At 37.3% G+C, this 21,159-nt stretch overlaps 10 protein-coding genes across 10 annotated transcripts; 6 read left to right on the plus strand and 4 right to left on the minus strand.

Annotated features, from left to right (window-relative positions):
- Positions 1-604: 604 nt before the first annotated feature.
- Positions 605-1,620, plus strand: GCK72_019822 (uncharacterized protein; the record flags this gene model as incomplete). Its single annotated transcript, XM_003116253.2, has 5 exons — positions 605-644; positions 735-1,045; positions 1,095-1,245; positions 1,291-1,379; positions 1,426-1,620. 5 exons carry the CDS (start codon positions 605-607, stop codon positions 1,618-1,620), a joined length of 786 nt encoding a protein of 261 aa, XP_003116301.2.
- On the minus strand, positions 1,506-3,291 carry GCK72_019823 (uncharacterized protein; the record flags this gene model as incomplete). Its single annotated transcript, XM_003116270.2, has 7 exons — positions 1,506-1,588; positions 1,845-2,144; positions 2,189-2,453; positions 2,498-2,634; positions 2,771-2,979; positions 3,029-3,140; positions 3,225-3,291. The coding sequence occupies 7 exons, from the start codon at positions 3,289-3,291 to the stop codon at positions 1,506-1,508; spliced, it is 1,173 nt and encodes a 390-aa protein (XP_003116318.2).
- Positions 3,292-4,445: 1,154 nt separating this feature from the next.
- Positions 4,446-6,922, plus strand: GCK72_019824 (uncharacterized protein; the record flags this gene model as incomplete). Its single annotated transcript, XM_053733246.1, has 10 exons — positions 4,446-4,559; positions 4,609-4,756; positions 4,800-4,928; positions 5,150-5,299; positions 5,736-5,810; positions 5,860-5,913; positions 5,975-6,123; positions 6,167-6,314; positions 6,369-6,497; positions 6,540-6,922. 10 exons carry the CDS (start codon positions 4,446-4,448, stop codon positions 6,920-6,922), a joined length of 1,479 nt encoding a protein of 492 aa, XP_053582159.1.
- A 189-nt stretch (positions 6,923-7,111) lies between these two features.
- Positions 7,112-8,042, plus strand: GCK72_019825 (uncharacterized protein; the record flags this gene model as incomplete). Its single annotated transcript, XM_053733247.1, has 5 exons — positions 7,112-7,310; positions 7,354-7,434; positions 7,481-7,543; positions 7,594-7,745; positions 7,896-8,042. The coding sequence occupies 5 exons, from the start codon at positions 7,112-7,114 to the stop codon at positions 8,040-8,042; spliced, it is 642 nt and encodes a 213-aa protein (XP_053582160.1).
- A 175-nt stretch (positions 8,043-8,217) lies between these two features.
- On the plus strand, positions 8,218-10,363 carry GCK72_019826 (uncharacterized protein; the record flags this gene model as incomplete). The annotated part of the gene is made up of 7 exons (XM_053733248.1): positions 8,218-8,254; positions 8,297-8,635; positions 9,300-9,383; positions 9,427-9,575; positions 9,619-9,766; positions 9,809-9,937; positions 9,984-10,363. The coding sequence occupies 7 exons, from the start codon at positions 8,218-8,220 to the stop codon at positions 10,361-10,363; spliced, it is 1,266 nt and encodes a 421-aa protein (XP_053582161.1).
- Positions 10,364-10,554: 191 nt separating this feature from the next.
- Positions 10,555-11,250, plus strand: GCK72_019827 (uncharacterized protein; the record flags this gene model as incomplete). Its single annotated transcript, XM_003116110.2, has 4 exons — positions 10,555-10,626; positions 10,672-10,779; positions 10,824-10,964; positions 11,017-11,250. 4 exons carry the CDS (start codon positions 10,555-10,557, stop codon positions 11,248-11,250), a joined length of 555 nt encoding a protein of 184 aa, XP_003116158.2.
- A 374-nt stretch (positions 11,251-11,624) lies between these two features.
- GCK72_019828 (uncharacterized protein) lies at positions 11,625-13,886 on the minus strand (the record flags this gene model as incomplete). The annotated part of the gene is made up of 11 exons (XM_003116131.2): positions 11,625-11,855; positions 11,906-12,283; positions 12,330-12,425; positions 12,471-12,677; positions 12,722-12,861; positions 12,907-13,101; positions 13,148-13,300; positions 13,350-13,429; positions 13,476-13,579; positions 13,626-13,767; positions 13,819-13,886. 11 exons carry the CDS (start codon positions 13,884-13,886, stop codon positions 11,625-11,627), a joined length of 1,794 nt encoding a protein of 597 aa, XP_003116179.2.
- A 924-nt stretch (positions 13,887-14,810) lies between these two features.
- GCK72_019829 (uncharacterized protein) lies at positions 14,811-15,763 on the plus strand (the record flags this gene model as incomplete). Its single annotated transcript, XM_053733249.1, has 4 exons — positions 14,811-14,846; positions 14,892-15,146; positions 15,191-15,409; positions 15,458-15,763. 4 exons carry the CDS (start codon positions 14,811-14,813, stop codon positions 15,761-15,763), a joined length of 816 nt encoding a protein of 271 aa, XP_053582162.1.
- A 426-nt stretch (positions 15,764-16,189) lies between these two features.
- GCK72_019830 (uncharacterized protein) lies at positions 16,190-17,307 on the minus strand (the record flags this gene model as incomplete). Its single annotated transcript, XM_053733250.1, has 3 exons — positions 16,190-16,447; positions 16,493-16,707; positions 16,758-17,307. The coding sequence occupies 3 exons, from the start codon at positions 17,305-17,307 to the stop codon at positions 16,190-16,192; spliced, it is 1,023 nt and encodes a 340-aa protein (XP_053582163.1).
- A 1,308-nt stretch (positions 17,308-18,615) lies between these two features.
- On the minus strand, positions 18,616-21,061 carry GCK72_019831 (uncharacterized protein; the record flags this gene model as incomplete). The annotated part of the gene is made up of 6 exons (XM_003116398.2): positions 18,616-18,715; positions 18,766-18,824; positions 18,872-19,280; positions 19,329-19,798; positions 19,844-20,365; positions 20,417-21,061. The coding sequence occupies 6 exons, from the start codon at positions 21,059-21,061 to the stop codon at positions 18,616-18,618; spliced, it is 2,205 nt and encodes a 734-aa protein (XP_003116446.2).
- Between the last annotated feature and the right edge of the window lie 98 nt (positions 21,062-21,159).

Consider the following 21,159-nt stretch of genomic DNA (forward strand, 5'->3'; position numbering starts at 1 on the left):
GACGTAATGGAGCTGATAACACGTCTGCTAATTGTGAAGTAGTTTCAGAGGGAATGAATTCGTCGTTTCCAAATGGCCTCGAATGTTGATTCAGTAGAAAAAAGTTTCCAGAGCAGGCTGATTGATCAAAATTCATCTGCACTGAAACCTGCATTTTCAAGAAAAAACTCTTCTTATGCCAGTAGGAAGTTATGAACATATTTCTGCACTTTATCATAATGTAACTGAAAATAACCTACTTGATCTGAAGGTTACTCGCAACGTTTTTCAATCTAGTCAGAAGTTTTCGACTAGATTTCTAATATCTGCTGGCTGCTAAAACTTCTATCTCTAAATTCTCAAAACATCTGGGCTAACAGAAAATATTGCTAATCGAAACCTATAATATCCGTTGGCTTCATTAAACCTACTCGAAAGCTAAACTACTTCAAAGATCGATAATATTCCGATTTCGAACTCTTTCATATTGAAATTTGACCTCTTTTTCCCCTATCATTTCGTTCTTTGCTTTTGACTCCCTGCTGCCAATCAAATATGATATAACTGCAACATAAAGAGAGACAGCTGCCAGAGGGATTCCAGTGAGAGAAGGGGAAAAAGGGTAATGGGATGGGAGTTCCCGTGGTGGAAAAAAGCAATGAAATGTGGGAGAAGAGTTCAGAGAAACAAAGCTTTAGCAAAAACTGAATTTAATCTCGTGGGGACTAATTTTAATAATTCAACTACTTTTCCAGACTCGATCTGCCTGACATATCTCCACAACTTTCTTCCAGTCGACTTGGAAATTGTTAGTTGGGAACCAGCTCTTGTGATCTACCGTAACCTTCTGACACCACGTCAGACGTCCGATTTCATGAATCTTATTGAGAAACGCGATCTGATTGCTCAGAAGACTTCAGACTATGGTAATCAGAAAGAAACGACTCATCGAAGAGCAAATGGAAGTTTCATTGAACATGGAGAGGCTGAAATTACAGCAGAAGTTCACAATAAAGTAAAGAAAAGGATTCCCGCGTTGAATTTCACCAGTGCAGAACTATTTTCGGTAAGGTTTCCAGTTTTTGCGAAAGTTACCTGACTCCCTTTTCATTCAGGCTCTATCATATCTTCCGGGCGGTCACTATTCAGTTCACTACGATTATTTGTCGTATCGAAGTGAAAAAGAACATGATTGGTGGATGAAAAATATGAGAAATCGAATTGGAACTCTCATTTTTGTGCTGAAAACTGCAGAGAAGGGAGGAGGTGAGGCTGGAGAAAAGGAACAATTTGAGGCATTTGATTTTTCAGGTACCGTATTTCCAAGCATCGGCACCACAATCCGCATCAACCCAGGAGATGCATTCTTTTGGTTTAATACTCAAGCTGATGAGTCACAGGTGCTACAGTACTCCTCTCTTTCTACAGTAACCTGTCACCTTTCAGGAAATGAGAGTGAATCATGGTGGTTGTCCTATTTATGAGGGTCGGAAAGTGATCACAACTCTCTGGGTGCGAGCAAAGAATCAACCGATTCTTCCGATGGCTTCAACTGGTTCATCTATCCATGCTTCATGGCTGATTCCTTCTTTTTCGAATACATTCCGACCTGAGATGAAAACTGAATGTCCTCTTCAGTGAGCACTGGGTCAAGTTTTTTGTGATTTTCATCTACAATAGGATTTCTAGAGAATTCCTCACTCGATTTTGTTGCTGATCAATTATTTTGTTTTGATCGGAAATTGTGATAATAAATATGTTCTATTTTTTACAAAATAAACGAGATCATGAACACTTTATACCCGTCGGTCGTTTACAAATAAAAGATGAAATGGGCTGAGAACAATCTACAGTTTCCCACTCACCTCCGTCACCCATATGACTGATTACACATGCGAAATTGCTATGAAAAGAATTGAAATTAATATAGTCTGTAGGTGAACCGTCGATCCAGTATATACTGTTTTGAGAAGAAGCGAATCCTCCGAGAAAGAGATTTTGGTTTTGGAATCCATAGATAGAGGTGAGATACAGGTTTTCAGAGGAAGAGTGAACGGATGGCAAGTTGGCACAATGCTTTTGACACGTGGATTGAGCATCAGAGAATGAGAGAGATTTGTCGAATCGGAGATAGCAGTGATGGTTGTAGTTGTAGGGACAGTTGTCTGGAAATGTTTCTAGAACATCAGTTAACTATTTAGTCCAGTACCTGGTGATGTTGTAGGCAGCTCACAGACAAATGGCAGTTGCTGATTACAGTATTCACTCTTCCACTGCCCTGTCGTATCCCCAGAGAGTGATAATGAGACACACTTTGCGTCAGAAGTAGGAGATCCTTTAGTGAAATTACTGTATGTGACATTTTCTCCAGGATTCCAGTGACATGAACTCTTGTCATTATTATCACAAACCAATCTCATCCAAACGGAAGACGCATTTTGAGTTTTCAGATAATCGACTACTTCCTGGTTTTCCTGGAATAAAAATTTCTCTTTATCTTCCCTTGAACATCAATTACCTTCAAACTATTAATAGAGAGCAATGTTGCTCCAACCTGATTACAAATTGTCTCTGCTGTTGGTTTACTGTATGCAGTTACATTCAATTTCAGGCATTTCTCATTGATCAGCACGAAGTCATTTGTACAACTCAGCACTGGAAATCAAATGATAATCTTCTTGTAATTCTGAGTAATTCTATTTGATTAATTGATAAGGAAATTGTTTCTGTGCGTGTGTATGTATGTACATTGATCAAACTGTTTCTTCAGAAAATTAAATTCAGAGCTTACCAGGAGGAGACGACGTTGTCACCGCCCCTCTGTGCAACGTGGAAGACTGAAATTCATCTCCTCCACCTCCAGTTTTTGGTTGTATTACAAAAAAGAAGATGAATAAAAAGAAGGAAACAATCAAAATGACATTGATGACTCCAATTAACATCATTTTTCGAAACCGGTTATTGACAGTATAGTGGAGGATTCCAAAGTGTCGTTGTCGTCTAAAAAAGTGGTGTGAACCTTTTGAATATTTGGAAGATGTTCACTTACTCAATGGGTTCAAACTCAGTCTTTGGAGGTGCATCATACATGTCAACGATCGTTTGTTCCGGACCTTCGAATTCATCGGAGATAGTAGAGACACTAGATGTCGATGTGCCAGCTGAAAGTTTTGAAGTTACAGAATTATTTCTTTTTCCTTTAGTCCCAATAAATATATATATAATTAGAAAACAGAAAACATTACCTCTTTCCGATGTCTCTCGAGAGAAAACTTGGCTAAGACGTTCCAAAATCTTTGTTTTTGCATGCATTTAGAGAAGAAAATAAGGAAATCATTGACTTCAACATTTCGAAAAAAAAGTGTCCCTGGTTGTGATAAAACGAAAGAAAAATGTGTTTATGAGGTGCCAGTAGGTGCCGGTGGAGTCTGAACGTTTCCCTGTTTTCGTCTCTTTTTGATGATGCTGCATTTTTGAGAAATCAATAGAACAAACTGAACAAATTGAATGTGGTCACGGATAATTTCTCAAAATCGGAATGGGAAGCGTCATTCAACTCGAACAATGGATTTCAGTTTCCTTGAGGATTTGCTAGATAATTACATAATTGCAAACTTATAATTCATTTCCGCAACAAACTTCAGTATCTCAATACACGATCTTCGAATTTCTCCCATCTCGTCAAGTCCCTCAAAACTAAAGTTTTCAAAATCCCTTGAAGTTATGCAACTATTCCCTTTGACACGGATTTCCATTCGTTACTTCCTGTGTTTATGAGACTTATAGAATTATTTTCTTAACTACTCTTATCATTTCTCTTTTCCAAATGGCCACACATTTTCCACGATATACCACCACGATTCTATTGTACATATATTCCAGATCGTCATACCTCTGAATTCATTTTTTCTTACCGAACAAATGGTGAATTTTCAAAACGATTCTCCGGAAGTTACTGTAAATATGGATGAAAAGGAAAGTGTGATAAAAACTCATTTCGAAAAATGTATAACTTTCATAATGGATCACTGGAAATTGATATCAATTGGAGGAGTCATTATCCTGTTACTCATGATTTCCGTATTTCTTATCACCTTTTTCGCGGTCCGAGGAAGCTATGAGTCAGGTGTTCACTTCGGAGTCAGAGAGATTTTAATAATGTATGTTTCCAGTTCACACAACGACTCTCTTGACAACGATGACTACAAGTTCTTGGATTAGTTCTGGAAGTACAGTTTCCCAAGTGGCCACTACAACAATAACTGGTTAGTCATAGTTGAGTGATCTCTCGATGAGAAACTTTCAGAAATTCCGATAACTACTGTCAAAACAGCTAAACCTTCATCTACAACCACATTGAAAAGTATTACGAACCCGATGTTTACAACGACATCAGGTAAGATTGTGAACTTGGAAAAGTCATGTTTCTTTGTATAGCTCCTTTGACTTGCACAAACAATTTCACGATGGTCAATGGTAAATGCTGGATGCTAATCAATAACAGTTCGATTCGATCAGATGCCGATAAAATATGTAAAACATATAATGGAGCCACTCTCGTGTCGATTCGAAACACTGATGTACATTCATTCAGTTGCAACATCTCTATCTATGTTCTCTTGTTTTCAGGAAAATCAAGCGTTGACTGACTTTATTAAAAATGAAAACATCAACACTCTATGGACTGGGTTATATTGTTTTGGAGAAACAAATATCACTGCATGCATTTGGGATATTCAAGCGGGATCAGCTGCTAATTACAGTAGTTTCAAAGTGGGTAAGACGTTATCAATAGCTACAATTTCTATATGTTTTTCCAGGTTATCCGGATGCTGATTACGGTAGATGTGTATTTTATATAGGAAATGGAACTGATATTGGACAGTGGGAAAATGAAGAATGTGGCGAAACAATGCCGTTTGTTTGTGAGTTGCCTCCGACAGTACATGGTGAGTTCTTGAAATATTTCAATTGTTTCAGCTTTTTTCTTCAGAAGGAACTTGTGATTTTCTCTATAATAGCCATTGTTATTTTCGAATCGATATGATGAAGAACATAACTGATTCTCAACATTTCTGTCTGTCAAGATGCTCGAATCTAGTCTCAATTCATTCTGCAAATGAGAATAGATTTATTCAGAGTATTTATGATACTAATTTCACAAATATAGCTATTGGAGGATTTGCTTCTTCAAAGGATTATATGATATGGATGGATGGATCTCCGACTGATTACAACAATATTCAATTCTCCTATGCAGGTTCATGTGTCATCATGGCAGCTGGAACTACAGATACTGGATACTGGTACACACGTCCATGTAATGAAACATTCTGGTTTGTGTGTGATCGTCCAGCTGGCTTTTCTTGTTAGATTCGAGAGTTCTTTCATGAATTTTCATGTCCTTCTTGTATGTTTATACAAGAATTAATGAATGAATTGTTCTTATCAAGCACTTCACTTCGATAAATTTAGGGTTCTAGTTTTCCAAAAAGTATTTTCTTGAAACTAGAAATAATTATATTATAATGGTTGTTAAGTTAGAGGAAAATGATAATGGAGCCCTACGGACCCATTTCGAAAATAGCGTTGCTTTTGTGATGGATCATTGGAAGCCCCTTTTAATTGGAGGAATATCTGTATTTGTTTTATTGATTTCTGTTTTCCTCATCACATTTTTTGCGGTACGAGGGAACTATCACTGTGAAAAAGGTTCTAAATTCGGTGTCGGCGACCAATAAAATCTTCTTTTTCAGACCTCTCTACTTCTCCGAGTGCATTCGAAAAGACGACGGAAATGAGTTCAAAATCTGAAACTACGACAGAAATTGGTATACTTTTTTTTCTTAAATTCTGTGAATTTCTTCTTTATTTATTCAGAAGATTCGACCACAACAACAAGCGTCACACCTCCTGATTTATCCACGACAGTAGGTACTTCTTCTTTTAGACAAAACAGCTGAAAGTAACTGATTGAAATGCATATATATTTCAGACCCTCGGAATCAAACCTGTACAAATCATTTCACACTTATAAATGGGAAATGCTGGAGAATGTTCAACTTGACTCATTCGAGAACAAGTGCTGATGGAATTTGCTTTTTGCATAACGGAGCAACTCTTGTTTCAATAAAGCGTGCAAACGTGAGGTAATATCATTTTCTTGTTTCAGAAATTTCATTTTTAGGAGAACCGTGCGTTGGTCGACTTTGTGAAAAATGAGCATCTCGATACGGTTTGGACTGGATTGTTATGTAATAACGGAACAAATATAACCTCGTGTATTTGGGATATTCAAGCAGGAACAGCAGCACGATACAGTAATTTTGAAGCAGGTAAATAACAACCAACAACATGTTTAACGTTTTTGAGAAAAAATGAATTAACAGGATATCCGGATGTCACTTACGGTGGATGCGTGTATTTCACAGCTTCCGGAAAAGCTATTGGTCAATGGGGAAGTGCTCAATGTAGTCAGAGTATGGCATTCGTCTGTGAACTACCTCCGACAGTGTTTGGTGAGAAAATAGATTTGGATTCCTTTCTATTTTCATTTCCAGACGAAACGTGTATTTTCAACTATAATGAGAACTGTTACACTCGTTTTGACAACTACTGGAGTTTTAGTGGAGCACAAAGAGAATGCGAGTCAAGATGTTCGAATCTCGTTTCAATTCATTCTGCAAACGAGATGCGATTCATTCAAACAATCTACAGTGATGTGCAGTCGGCATTTATACGAATTGGAGGAATTGCAATGTCTCAAGATTTCTTAATTTGGACTGATGGGTCACCTGGAGATTTCGAAAATATACAGTATTTCCAACCTGGTTCTTGTATTATAATGGCAACAGGAACCTCGAAATCTGGATATTGGTATACTCATCCATGTGACCAAGGTTATGTGTATTTATGTGAACAGCCTGCTGGCGTTCATTGTTAATTTCTTGTTGTCTTCTGACTTCATTCACTAATTCTTCCTGTTTCAGTTTATCACTATTTGAAGATTAAAGAATTTATACTTTTTATCAATTAATTCCTACAAGTTCAAACACACCTCCGAATTAGTTTCAGCCTATTTTCATAGTGACTAACTTGTTTCAAAAGGTTTCGAATAGCAGAGTATCTGGATATGGCGAAGTTCTATGATAATTCTCCAAACATTCCTGCTAGTTCAGAAGAAAACAAGTCTCATTTTGAGTACTGCAAGTACTTCATTTTGGATCACTGGAAGCTTCTTTTGATAGGAGGAATATCTGTACTTGTTCTCGTTATTTCTGTTTTCCTCATCACATTTTTTGTAGTTCGAGGAAGTTTTCACTGTGAAAAAGGTTGAAAATCAGAATACTTCCTAGCAAAGATTTTGTATTTCAGACAATGTAATGATAACAACAACTGCACCGAATTTAATCACGGAAACTACCACTTTGAAAATAAAAACAACGGGAATAGCAAGTTAGTGACTTCAAAAATAACTTCAACTCAATCTGAATTTACCCAGAAACCTCGACTCGAATTCCTTTCAAAGCAACGTCTACTACACTCAAACCTACTACAACCGCTAGTAAGTAAACTCCATTCAATATTTCAAATTTGTTACATTTCTACTCACAGCTCCTCAAAATCTTACTTGTACAAATGATTTCACGATGGTGCAAGGAAAATGTTGGAGATGGTTTAATGAGAATTCGACTCGAGAATATGCAGATCGGAAGTGTAAATGGTGGAACAATGGAGCAACTCTTGTTTCGATAAGAAATTCTGAAGTAAGATAACTTACATGAAATCTGACCTGTTTTTTAAAGGAAAATCAAGCATTGGCTGATTTTATTAAAGAAAAAAATATTGATTCTCTGTGGATTGGACTGTACTGTACGGAATGGACTAATATTGATTCTTGTATTTGGGATATTCAGGCTGGATCAGCTGCTAATTACAGTAGTTTTGGAGAAGGTAATAATATCGGAGATGAAAACGAGAAGGCTCCCGAAGTATCAGCTCGGCACAGTTCTTACAACTGCGCTCCACCGAAATGCCCTTTGAAAATGTTTCTTCTTCTCTAAGTCTCTCAATTTCGCACACAACTTTCTTCGGTTTCGGTAGAGCGCGGTTGTAAGAAGTTTGTGGTGGTAATAAGAGATTTCAGGTTATCCGGACGCTGATATCGGAAAGTGTGTGTATTATACAGGAAGAGGAAACAACACGGGTAAATGGATTAATACTATGTGCAATCAAAACATGACATACGTTTGTGAACTACCTCCGACTGTACATGGTATTGCTGTAAACATCAGATATAAAAAAAAGAGATTTCCAGATAGTACATGTGATTTCAACTACAATAGTCACTGCTACTCTCCGTTTCCCTACAGAAAATATGTGACTGATGCTCAGAACTTTTGTGTCTCAAGATGCTCGAATCTCGTCTCAATTCATTCAGCAAATGAGAATAGATTCATTCAATCAATGTACCCGGATGTGCCGTATATGTATACTATGATCGGAGCTCTGGCCACATCACTGGACTACATAATATGGATAGATGGATCAGAATCTGACTATAATAACATGAGACAGACAACTGAATCTCCACGTGGATCATGTGTCGCTATGGCAACAGGGTCTGTGGATACCGGCTATTGGTTTGTATTCCCTGGTACTGACTACCAGTATTATACGTTTATATGTAAACGTCCCGCGGGGATTAAGTGCTAATTTTTTGATTTTGACTTTTTCTTCATGTTCAAACTAGAGTGTTTTTTTTCTATCGAAGAAGTATTCTTCCCTTTCTTTTCATCTGTTACATGTCAATCAGCTTACATGTTATGTTTAAAAAACGGAGTAATTCTTTAATTCCTGTTATCAAACTAATTTGCAACGACCACACATTTCAATGAATTCTAATCATTCTTTTATTCGAAGTTCTGTTGTTTCGAAAAAAGTAGGAAAATCATTTTGAAACAAAAAGATGACAGAAGATTCTGCAAGTATTCCGGAAGACTCACCGACTAGAGATGCCAATAAGACTCGTTTTCAAAATATTATAACTTTTGTGATGGATCACTGGAAGCCACTTTTAATCGGAGGAATATCTATTCTTGTTTTAATAGTCGCCGTGTTTCTCATCACATTTTTTGCAGTTCGTGGAAGTTTGGAATGTGATTCAGGTTTTGGAATAAGAAATAAAATAATAGTCACTAGATTTTCAGATTATACCTCCACAACTTTTTCATCAAGTATAGGAACTGAAAGTAGTGTCAGAACGACTGCTTCAACAGGTTTACTTGTTTTCAGCACATCGAAACTATTGAATTTTTCAGCAATCCCATCTACTGTATCAACTCTAAAACAGTTTCCAACTTCGTTGAACTTATCCTCGTCTGCCGTTTACTCTACAACACCCGGTAAATTCAGATCTAGAATCATCTGTCTATTGATGTTATTTAGATCCTCGAGTTCCAATTTGTACTAACAATTTCACAATGGTCGATGGAAAATGTTGGAAATTATTCAATCACGGAGAAATTCGATCAGATGCAGATAAGATTTGTAAGACATATAGCGGATCTACACTTGTTTCTATCAAAAATTATGATGTGAGTTGGTGAATTTGCTAATCTCATTCACCTTTTCTTTAAGGAGAACAAATTATTGATTGATTTTGTGAAAGACTCGCATATAGACACTCTATGGACTGGATTATTCTGTAATAATGGAACAAATTCGAAGTCTTGTTTTTGGGATGTTCAAGCAGGCTCTGCTGGGCAGTACAGTAATTTCGGAACGGGTAATTATTTTGATTTATATGAACATACACGAGTTATTTCAGGATATCCAAATCCTAATTACGGTGGATGTGTATATTTCACAGCGTCTGGAAATACAACTGGTCAATGGGGAAGTGCTCAATGTAGTCAGAATATGCCGTTTGTCTGTGAACTGCCTCCGACAATAATCGGTGATTTTTCTATGTAAATCAACTCATTTTCCCTTTCTATTTTCAGAATCTGGCTGTAAATATATCTACAATAATAACTGTTACATACGAACTGACTATGGATACACTACTACTCAAGCTCAACGGTATTGTGTTTCTAATTGTGCCAATCTCGTATCAATTCATTCTGGAAATGAGAATAGATTTATTCAAGCAATGTACGATATGTCGTATGCATATATTCTGATTGGCGGCCTTGCTCCATCCAGAGATTATTTAATCTGGTTAGATGGATCACCCACAGATTATAATAATTTAAATGTGATTAATCCTGGAGTGTGTGTTTTAATGTCATTAAGTAACGGATCTCCCGCAACATGGTATACTAAAGAGTGTGGATATCCGTCTTGGTTTTTATGTAAACGACCGGTTGGAGCCAAGTGTTGACAAGATTTGTTTCATTTTGATTAGAAAAATGAATAAATACATTATGTACCAATTATACGAAAAACCATGAAAGAAACAAAAATAAAAAACGACAGTAATATAAATTACTCGTGTTACCCTACATCCACAGTAACCGTATCGGTAACTGAAAGAATTGAAACCAAATGAAATCAGTTTGAAAATTGAGAAATATGGCAGACGCGAGAGCAACGACGTGCTATCTGAATGGTCTTTCTCTTCGCACAATCAATGAAGTTGAGAAGGTATTTGATCTACTTCATTCAGTCATTCCAAATACATATATTCAGATCTTGCGATCTCTTCCTCGAGAAGGCGATCCTTGTGAAATCCAATGTTCTCAACCATCGACCGGTGGAAGTGTTGGACGGAGTACTGCAGATGTCATTGTTTCAAAAGTAATTAAATATAATTACCGTATCCAATTAAAATATAATTACAGTCTCTGAAAATCCACGAAGATCCGAAACCATTGGTTCTTTCTCCACCAACTAAACAAGAAATTCCGAAGAAATCAAAGGGGAAAAAGACGATTTCAGAGTACAGTTGTGTTAGTTTGAAGTCTGAGGAAATGAAGAAAATGGTACATTCTGAAACACACAATCAGAGATTTCATCAATCACTCTTAATTCCAGGAAGTGATTGCTTCTTCTGTCTCTGGTACTGGATCAAAAATTCAATGTAAAGTACTGACGGATCAAATTCAAGTGAATCCAATCATGTCATGTAATGGAGTTGTTCTGTCACTTGACGTCGAAGTCACTATTCCGGATCGTCAAGAGAAAAAGAAAATGAAATTGGAAATTGAATGTCCTGACTTCATGCCAGCTCGTATCAAGATTGGAAACAAGTGGAAGACTATCGTCTAACTATTGAAAAATCTCATTTGTATTGAATCGGAAAGGTTAAGAATAAAATGTTTTGTAGTAAAAGTTTTCATTTATTCACTGAGCACATTTCCGCTCCCATGTCGAGAGACCCTTTGAATGAAAAACTTTTGTGTCTCTTGTTGCACTGTTTAAAAAAATCGTAATGAATGGAGAATCTTTCCTATGAAATTTAATTTCATTAAAAAAACAATCAATGTGAGCACATAATGATACAGATATCAATGAAGATGATAATTGGGAAGTTGATTTAAAAGAAAACATGAAAAGCAACAACGGCAACAAAATGAAAAAAGAACAGTAACAAATTTAACAAACAATCTCGAGATACGAGAATAAATTTTTAAAAAAAGCGATCATCTGGGAGTGACCAGATACATATCTTTGTCCTTTCTTGGACGACGTTCTGGTCTTCCAGCAGGAGTCAAATTGTGTTGATTTGGTCCAGAATGGAGTTTATTGGAGCATGATGGACAATAATATTGACGACAAGGACGATCTTGGCAGTAGGAACTTTTGTTACTGTAGACATTGGCACGTTTCATTCGAAGGAATGATCTCACTTTTTGATCGGTGCTCATTTGGACCTGAAAGTAATTATTTTGTTGAGATTCCTGTTTTAGAGGAATAAAATTACCGAATCGTTCTCAACTTCGAAACTCGGTGGTGGCAAGAATCGAGACCAGAGAGCTGGTCCGATGGGATATTCGACTCCGTCAATAGTCACAGTTTTCTGCTTATCCAAACCGAATGATTTTGTCATTGCAAGGAACTTCTGTGCCCCTGTTACCACATCATTCTCATCATTTTCCTTCTCATGGCATACATTATGCTCAGTTGGAATTTCAGACTTCTGGTGGCATGCATCGATTTTCGAGAGGAGATCTTCTTGTTGCTTCTTGTCTTTTATAGAACTACTCAATTGATCATAGACATCAATGAATGGATTGAACCAGAGACCTCCACATTGATCACACCCAACATCTTCAACCACGTATGGTTTGATCTCGACGATCTGTAAGAATGATGATACTTTATTAGAAGAAATAATGAACTCTCACCGTCTTGCTTGAATCGATATTCTCAAATTTGAGAAACTTTTTCTCCAGAGCTCTGTTGAATGCGGTATCTCTTTCGAAAACAACTCTTGCTGCACCCTAAAACAAAATTGAATTGTTAGTTAATGCCACATGAATCAGTACCTTCGGATATGCATAATCCTGATCAATGTCAATTGTGACAAGAAGAACTTTTCCGAATTCCTCAAACAATATAGCAATCTCTTCGGCAGTTACAATTCTCGGAAGTCCCCCTACAAAAACGGTACGATGAACATCAATACAACGAGTATTCTCTGCTTTTGGAACAATGTAGAACGCATTTTTGATGAACCACGGACGGATTTGAATCTGAAATTCGAGAAGTTTTTCATAATTCAATACATTCCGTTTACCAGCTCTTCACATCCCGGAACTGAAACGAAGAAGTCATTTCCAGCATTCTTGCATGCATTCATCAGATTGATGACTGACTGTTCGTCGGAATAAACCAAGAACAGATACGAATAGGAGGAGAGCACAGACTCACCACGGCCTGAACAAGAAAACGTTCGCTTATAATATCATTGAAAATTCGTACCATTGTTCTTATGTTTAACCGGCCAATCGACAAAAACTGTTCCGAACTGTCCGAAAAAGGTGTTGATATTCTTGCGATTAGTAGAATGAGATATACCCCCCACGAAGACTTTATTCGAGACAAGTCGTGGCTCATTCCCGGTTCGACGATTCTTGACTACACTGTGAACGTCTTCAGCTGTGTACATCGGCTCGCCTGTAAAAAGGAATATTTTTGTTATTTCGGATAAAAATTGACAAACATTTCCTATAGTGCCCGTTTGCCGACGAATATTCTCGGTTTGGAAATTGATTGAAATTAAAATTGGTATCAAACAATCCACGTGGACGATCCGAGAATACCGATGAAGATGGTGATGGTGGGTATCGAGTTTCGTATGGAGGAGCAGAGTTACCTGAAACGGTCAATCGTTTAACAAAGGAAACAATTTCTTTAAAACATACGACCGAAAAGTGTTGTTTGAGTGCTCGAAATTGTAGCTGGTGGACTGAGAAGACCATCGAAATCAGCTCCGTATCCTGACCTAAACAAATATTTTGATAGAAATTTATAATAAACAACGCCCTCACAAAACGAAATTCTCAAACAGAAGTCGTGCGTTGTCGACTTGAGAAGAAGATTCGGTGGAAAAACGGCTTCTCTCGTCATCGTAGATTTCAGAGGAGAATGCATTCTGGAAACAATACAAAAAACTCGACTTTAAATGACAAATACCATACTTTTTCATCAGCAAATGATGACAGAAAATCGAATCTATTCAAGCTTCCAAATGGTGGTACTGAATGAATTGGACAATGGTGTTTTGGTTGAGAATACACTGGAAATGAAGATTGAGACTCTTGATTAGAGGGATAGTGATGCCTGAAATTTTTGTTGGGATCATTGCGTCAAAACTTGAAGGTGAACACTTACGGATGATGAACTGACTGACTGATTGTCCAATCGCGTTTTCCTTTGTCATAATGGTGAGTTGGAATCATTTTCCTTTTTTGAGTTACGCTGAAAGTAAACTGTTGTAACGAAAATGAACACTTTCGACTGTGAACGATAGGGCGACGCGCGTTTTCGAAAAGTGCAAGACCACCCACGAAGATTAATGCAGTTCAGAAAAAACGCGAGTTCACTGCAGACACGGCATTCTATTCTACGCGCATGTTTTGAAGTTGTCTTCTTTTTCCCCAAAATGATCGAGGCCCCACAAATCGGGGAGAAACGTGGTGCGGGAAACACGAATCGGGGAGAAACAAATCGGGGAAATACCATTCGGGGAAATACAATTCGGGGAGAAAGGGTCGGAGTCGCGAGAAAACTGTGCGGCAGTTGCAAAAAAATTTGCTCAAGGTAATTTTTCCTCTTAAAACTACATTTTTCCTCTTAAAACTACTTAAAACTCGATTCGTGTTTCCCGCACCACGTTTCTCCCCGATTTGTGGGGCCTCAAATGATCAGAACAACAGAAAACTATAAATGAAATAAAACTTTTTAAACTCTATAAGTTTAAATATGTCTACAATAATTACATGGGTGCAGAGTAATCTGTTATGACTCGTCAAGCGCTTGGTGTTGTCGATAAAACGGATGAAAATGATAAAAATTATTGTTGTTGGCAGCTCAATCGGATTCGCCGAAACTTCAGATGAGACCAAAACACAAACTTTCCCGCCCACAAAATAAGTAATTTCCGTATTTGTCTGAAAGTGAATTGTCTTAAAAACAATGCTCATTCAGTCTATCACATAATACGACAATGTACGTCAACTTCGCCCATTACTACATTCCAAAACTCTGTGGTCTTTTGGCTTTTATCTTCAATCCCATATTCATTTATCTAAATACTGATTAGTGATAAGAAACTTCAATTGGGTAATTATAGACTTCTTCTCATCAGTTTCTCATTTTCCAACATGTTATGTTCATCTTATGATGCATTGGTTCCTTTGGTGAGAGAGTTTGACTGTGGATTCCTAAACCAATTGAAATTTCAGTGTGTCCACGTCTACCGTTACGCCTTCGTTGTCTTCGTTTCAGAAGGTCCATTCGTTCGTTTCTCCCCACTTGGCCATTTAGCTCTCTCAGTTCGTTGTGGATTCATAACTGTTACATATGCAATTCTTCATGCTCATTTCATTTATAGATATCTCGCTCTACATAAGAGCAATCTCATTCAAGAATGGTTTATGCCATTTGGTTTGGTGGGGACATTTGTCTACTGTATCTCTCATGTGATGCTGTGGGCTTGGGTGAGATTAGGTATTGTCCTGAAAACATTGACAGTGTTTTCCAGGTTTGTGAACGCTTTTTCTATGGAGATTTTGAAAGGACAAGTTATATTCATGACTCATTTCAAGACCTATATCATGAAAATTCACATGATACGAATATGGTGATAGCGTTATATCGGGAAGGCAGTGATAATGTAGTTATTGGATCATGGATTGGAGTGACTATTGTCACTGCAAGTACCATTTATTCAATGGGTTTATATTTTGTATTGGGGCATAAGGTACTGTATTCCCATTCTTCTTCTCCTTTCAAATTCCACATATTTCAGATAATGAAAAAGCTGAAAGTGCACGTGAATCTGAGTGAGAAAACTCTCAGACTCCAGAGACAATTATTCAATGCACTCACCGTACAGACTATCATCCCGATATGTGTCAGTCTAATACCTTGCCTTTCCGTATGGTTTGGTCCCATCTTCCTCCTCGATTTCCGTTGGATTTACCTATCATCCGTCATCGCTGTCTCTATATTTCCTTGCATTGATCCAATTGCTATCATATATTTCTTACCAAGCTTACGGAGAAGAGTTCAAATTCGTTACAGTATACCATCTACGACACAGAGAGGTTCTTGAATAGCGATGAACATCTTGACAAAGCTGATCTCCGATCAGTGGCGAAACATAATCAAACACATCGGTTGCCTGTGCTTGTTCTCGTAATTTCCGTTTTCCAGTCCTTTCCTATTACTATTTTCAAATGAACCTTCTTTTGTTATTCTAATCCATTTTCAGAGCGAATGTTCGTAATAACAGAGATCTAAAACATGCTCGAAACACGTGTTTATTGAAGTCGACATATCCCGATTAAACCGGATAATTATTAGTTAAAAGCGTACATAGATCGAGAATAAAAGGTGCATGAATGAGGGAATTACTACAAATAATAAATTAGGTCAAATTAATACGATTTAGGGTGAGTAGAGATTTGTAAAAGTGATAGAAACATGAACGAATGGAAGATGAATATTGGAGTGATTGGAGGGAAAGAAAGTCAAGAAACTATTTCGTGGGTTGTGAGATGTAATGGGGGAAAACTTGGGCGAGTGGGCCTTTCACGAAGACAACTAAGTCTACACCAACGGTCGCTCTCAGCACGTTTCCATCACTACAATTCCATTTGTATGTCAATATGGCCGGAAGTTCTTCACCCTCTTTTTGTGCTTTTTCGTCTTCTGATTTCCAAAGTCCTTTGAATACGTTCTCATGGCCTCTTATCGTCATTCTGCCTTCGATCAGATTTCCATGACAAGTGAAGTGCTGGAAATCAACTAGCAACAAATATCTTCTGAAAATTCAACTTACAAGAACGAGGTGTGCCAAGTCTTTCGGGGTGGGCACATCAAAATGGAAATGAAACTTTTTCAAATTCCAATAACCTTCAAGTGGTAACTGGATTGGTTTCTGTGTCCATCCGTACGCTTCTTCCGCCGCAAGCCACTGTGGTGTTGCGCATACAGTAGTGAATTCGCTTGGAATCTCATTCATTATATTGTATATTTCGATGACTTTGAGAACTTCTGAAAACAAAAATAGTTTGAATAAACAGACAACAGATCACTCAGCTTACTTTCTTTCAGAAACGGTAACCACAACATGAGATTTTCTTGTTTTCCGTTGTGTCGAAGAATGAGATGTTCCACGTTCAATCGGAAGTTCTCCTTTGATGGTTTTCCTGGTCCTCTATCGTACATGAAGACGTTATCGACCATAAATTTGAAAAATGGATAAACTCCTTCATTGTAATCTCGGATGTGAGTTTCAAGAGTGTTATTCTTGGCAACCGCTGCGGGCTTCAAAAAACGAATTTGGAATTCTTTGATTTTGGTGTTCTCATGCAGAAGGATCTTCCGGATTAATAGACATGCATTTTCCGTTGCTAACAGGTATTTATTCGGACATTTCTCATCCATCACATATTTTTGTCGTTTATACATAATCTTCTGGACATGAATATCAGCAAAGAGATCTCCAACCGGTGACTGATTCAACACGAATTGATATTGCTCTCCATTTGTCTCGTATAGTAACACTTCTACAGTTCTCACTTTGATATTCATTTGTATACTATCGAAATTCATCGTTTTGAACAATTTATTCGGTTGTATAATGAACTTCATCTGAAAAAATTAATTGGAGACGTTTCTTGGAAAAGAAAACTATTGAATTCACGAAAAAGGCTAGAAAAAATAACTTTGAAAAGTTTCAGCTAAAAACTTGGCATTTCATTTATATTTTGAGCCTTTTGTGAAAAAAAAAACTAGAAAAATGAGCCGATTTGCCTCGAGAAAAACAACCAAATTTGCCGCCACGAAGGTCGCGCGAATTGGTTATTATCATCTTCGTTGTAGGTCTACAAAACCCGAAATTGACCTACCCGGTACAATTTTGATAACTGAGAAAATTTATGAAAAAATTGTTTTCTGAACATTATTAGGGAGAAGAACAGCTATAAAGTTCAGAGAAAACACAAAAATATTAGTCGGAGCTCAAGATCTACCTTTCCGAGAAACAAAACAAACAACACACAATTATTTTATTTATGTGATGTGGTAACAAAATTCATTAAAGATTGGGGAAATTTAAATATAATTTTAAAACGTGACAGTTCTTTGATTTGATTCCTTTGGGGTAGATGTGTCAGTTCTGAAAAAAAAGTTGTACTGTTTGACGAAAATCTGAAATTTGCACCCACCGTTCATAAAATTTCTTTATTAATTTCATGGAAGCTTTCTAAAATTTTACAAAACTCTGGAGGATTCAACCAATCACAGAAGCATCTCGCAACATTCATCAAGGTTTTCATTGATTCCGGTGAACATGTTGCCACGTCATCTAAGCTTTCAACCTCAAGCGCCGAAAAAATTGCGTTCGTTGATTCCGAAAAGTGAGATATACAAGTTGGACGATTCCCTCTACCAACTTTCACGAAATGAGCAGCCGATTCAAGTCTCCATGTATTTGTGAGAACTGCGCCTAACATTATTACAACTTTCTCAATTTGCAATAAAGAAAGTCTCATTTTGTTTTCATGATTCCATTGACTGCAGACTTTACATAGTCTGTAGAAATCTCCATGAGGTACTTCCGAAGCAGTCATTCTAGAATGAAAGAGTGAGCTGATTGTTGACAAGAATATATCTTATGCTGCGTCCAAAGTAACTTTTCCGCGGAAAATCCGCGCGGAAAAAGTGTCCAAAGTAGCCATTTCTTTTCCGCGTTTTCCTCTGCGCCTTTAAGCTAATCGCGGCGAGACCAGCGCATTTTTTAGGAGGGAAAGTTAAATTTTCGAAATTAAATTTTTTTTTTGAATTCCCTCCAAAAAAGTGAGCTGGTCTCGCCGCGATTACCTTAAAGGCGCAGAGGAAAACGCGGAAAAGAAATGGCTACTTTGGACACTTTTTCCGCGCGGATTTTCCGCGGAAAAGTTACTTTGGACGCAGCATTAAATACCCAAAATCAGAGACGACTTGATGTGGGTCGGCATTCGGAATTTCTCCGTTTGTTCCTTCTTCTTTCACTGCGGACCTGGAATAATTTATCACTATAACTATATTAAGATTACAACAATTACTCACACTTGAGAACTTGTAGACTCAATGTTATCCTTTCTTTCCGAGCAGTTGGCAGAATCAAACTGAAAATATTTTTTAAAGGAATTTACTTTATTTTACATTGCTTTACCACTGCAATCATCAGTTTTTTGTTTCCATTGAGAAAGCTCAAGAATGTTTCGCAGAAAGAAGTGAATTTGATCATTGGAGCTACTGAATTCACAGCTGTCATTATTCTTCTTTTCGGTCCATCTCCACAGTGAAAAATATCTTTCATATCTCCGAATCCAATGCATTTTTGAATTTCATCGAAAACATCCGAAAAATGTGAAATACAAACGGATCGATAATCTTTGTTCGAAACAAACGTTTTGGCTTGTTCTGGAGTACATCTACCACTGAGAATACATGCAACTATGACAACAAATTTCGTATCTTCCAAATGCAAACATTTTGTGAATTGCCACTCTATCCATTGGAAGCAAATTGCACACTGCGTCCTCCTTTTACGCCCTGGGAAATATTTGGGAGCAGAAGCACTGAAAATAACATGTTGAAGAACAATAACACTAGAATGCAGGGCTCACCTACTATCAAGATTATTCGCAGTGTTGAAAAGATCATTTGAAGTACAAGTTATAGTATTAACTGACACGAATTCTTTGAATACTTTCAGAAAATCCTCCAACGTCAGTATCACTCTGAACGACTCCACAATTTTCATCAATATGTCGAGGGAGCTTGAAACCATTCTTTCATAATTACTGATGTGAAGATTTTTGTAGATTGCACGAACTGTTTCAGATAAATGACGAATACAAATTAGATGATCATTCTTGTCGTACATAAACTGTCTCGCTTGTTCTACTGTGTTCTCATTACAGAGAATCGACTTGACCATCAGAATCAGTTTATCGTTTTGAGATATTGCTGTTAAGTTCGGTGACTCTTCTATTTGAGAGCATATTGAGCATCGTACAACTGGATGTTTTTGTTGAATAAGAGCTTGGAATGGTAGACCATTTGAAATGGAACGTGCAGGAAGGTGTTCGACTGGCTGCAATGAATTTAAAGCTGACATTTCAGATGGTCTCTAACTCACTGTATTTGAACGATTGGCGCGATTTTCGGAAAGTTTCATGAAATCTTCGGTATGCGAAAATTTGGTCTCCTCGATTGAATCGTCGACTTCCAATTTTATTGAATCATTTTTTGTGATTTGCGTAATTGGATTACTTTCCTTTGATGATCCATCATTTTTTAAGATAAAGTATTTCAATGCTATTTTGAATTCCTGTGGAGTGATTTTTGATCCAAGTGATCTCACGATTCTCATCACCTTTTCCAGCGGAACAGCGAAAATGTCCAGAATAACTTCAGTGAAATGATCACGACAAACTGCTTTCTCACTTTTTTCGTATATAAAACGAGCACCTTGCAGAGAAGTGCATTCGTTTCGAATAATGGATGCGATCATGAAGACCAGTTTCTCAGTTTTTAGTGATACATATTTCAATTCTTCTGGCTTTTTCGATTGATGACAGAATGAACAACATTCTTCGTGGTTTTCAGTTATGACGATAGAAGATGCATGACGTTGCCTATAGATAGTATTGATGGGAAGCTGCAAAAAATTTGCTAGAGTTACTTTTTAAAACTAATCTTGATGGCTAACCGTATTGGGTATCCACTTGTTTTTCAACTTGAATTGATATAAAACGTCGCAAAGTTTTAAAGGTGTCATGCAGTGACATAAACTATTCACAGTGATCATAAACTCTTCCAAAGCTTCTGTAGAACATTCAAAGAGTCCATTGACGATTCTACCGTCTAGTGCAGAGTATATTGAATCTATTGATTCATAGAAATGAATCGTGCAGATAAAATGATGATTTGTTACATTTAAAATAAAGGATTGAGCTTCTTCGAGTGAATATGTTTTGTTGAGAAGATGTGCCAGCATCAATAATAACTTCTCCATCTCCGAAACAAAAGTTTTCATTTGACGAGAGTGGTTTAATTGCTGGCACAGCCGACATTGAACTTGGTCTTCGCTTTTTGAACGTTTCTGAGTTTCGGAATCGTCGCTGTTCGACACCGAGCTTTGAATAATTTGCCTCCAGCTCAGCTTTTGTTCATATTTTCTTCTCTTCTGAGGAGGCGAGCAACTGGATGTCGGTTCGCATTGCTCAAAAACTGGTTCTACTTTCGGGACCGGAATCTTGAAATAGTCATCATCCAGCAGTTCTTCTTTGATTAATTTTGAAGTGCTATCCCAACTGTCTCCTCCTTGGAAACTGTTCAAATTGAGCCCTTCCATTTTGATAAAAATCTGGAAGTATTTAAAGTATATATGCTCACTTTTTGATGATCAATCACGATTCTTGAAAAACAAAAACAAAGTGATAACGTCTGCGC

The sequence above is a fragment of the Caenorhabditis remanei genome, chromosome V (assembly GCF_010183535.1).
Source record: "Caenorhabditis remanei strain PX506 chromosome V, whole genome shotgun sequence".
Lineage (NCBI taxonomy): Eukaryota > Metazoa > Nematoda > Chromadorea > Rhabditida > Rhabditidae > Caenorhabditis > Caenorhabditis remanei.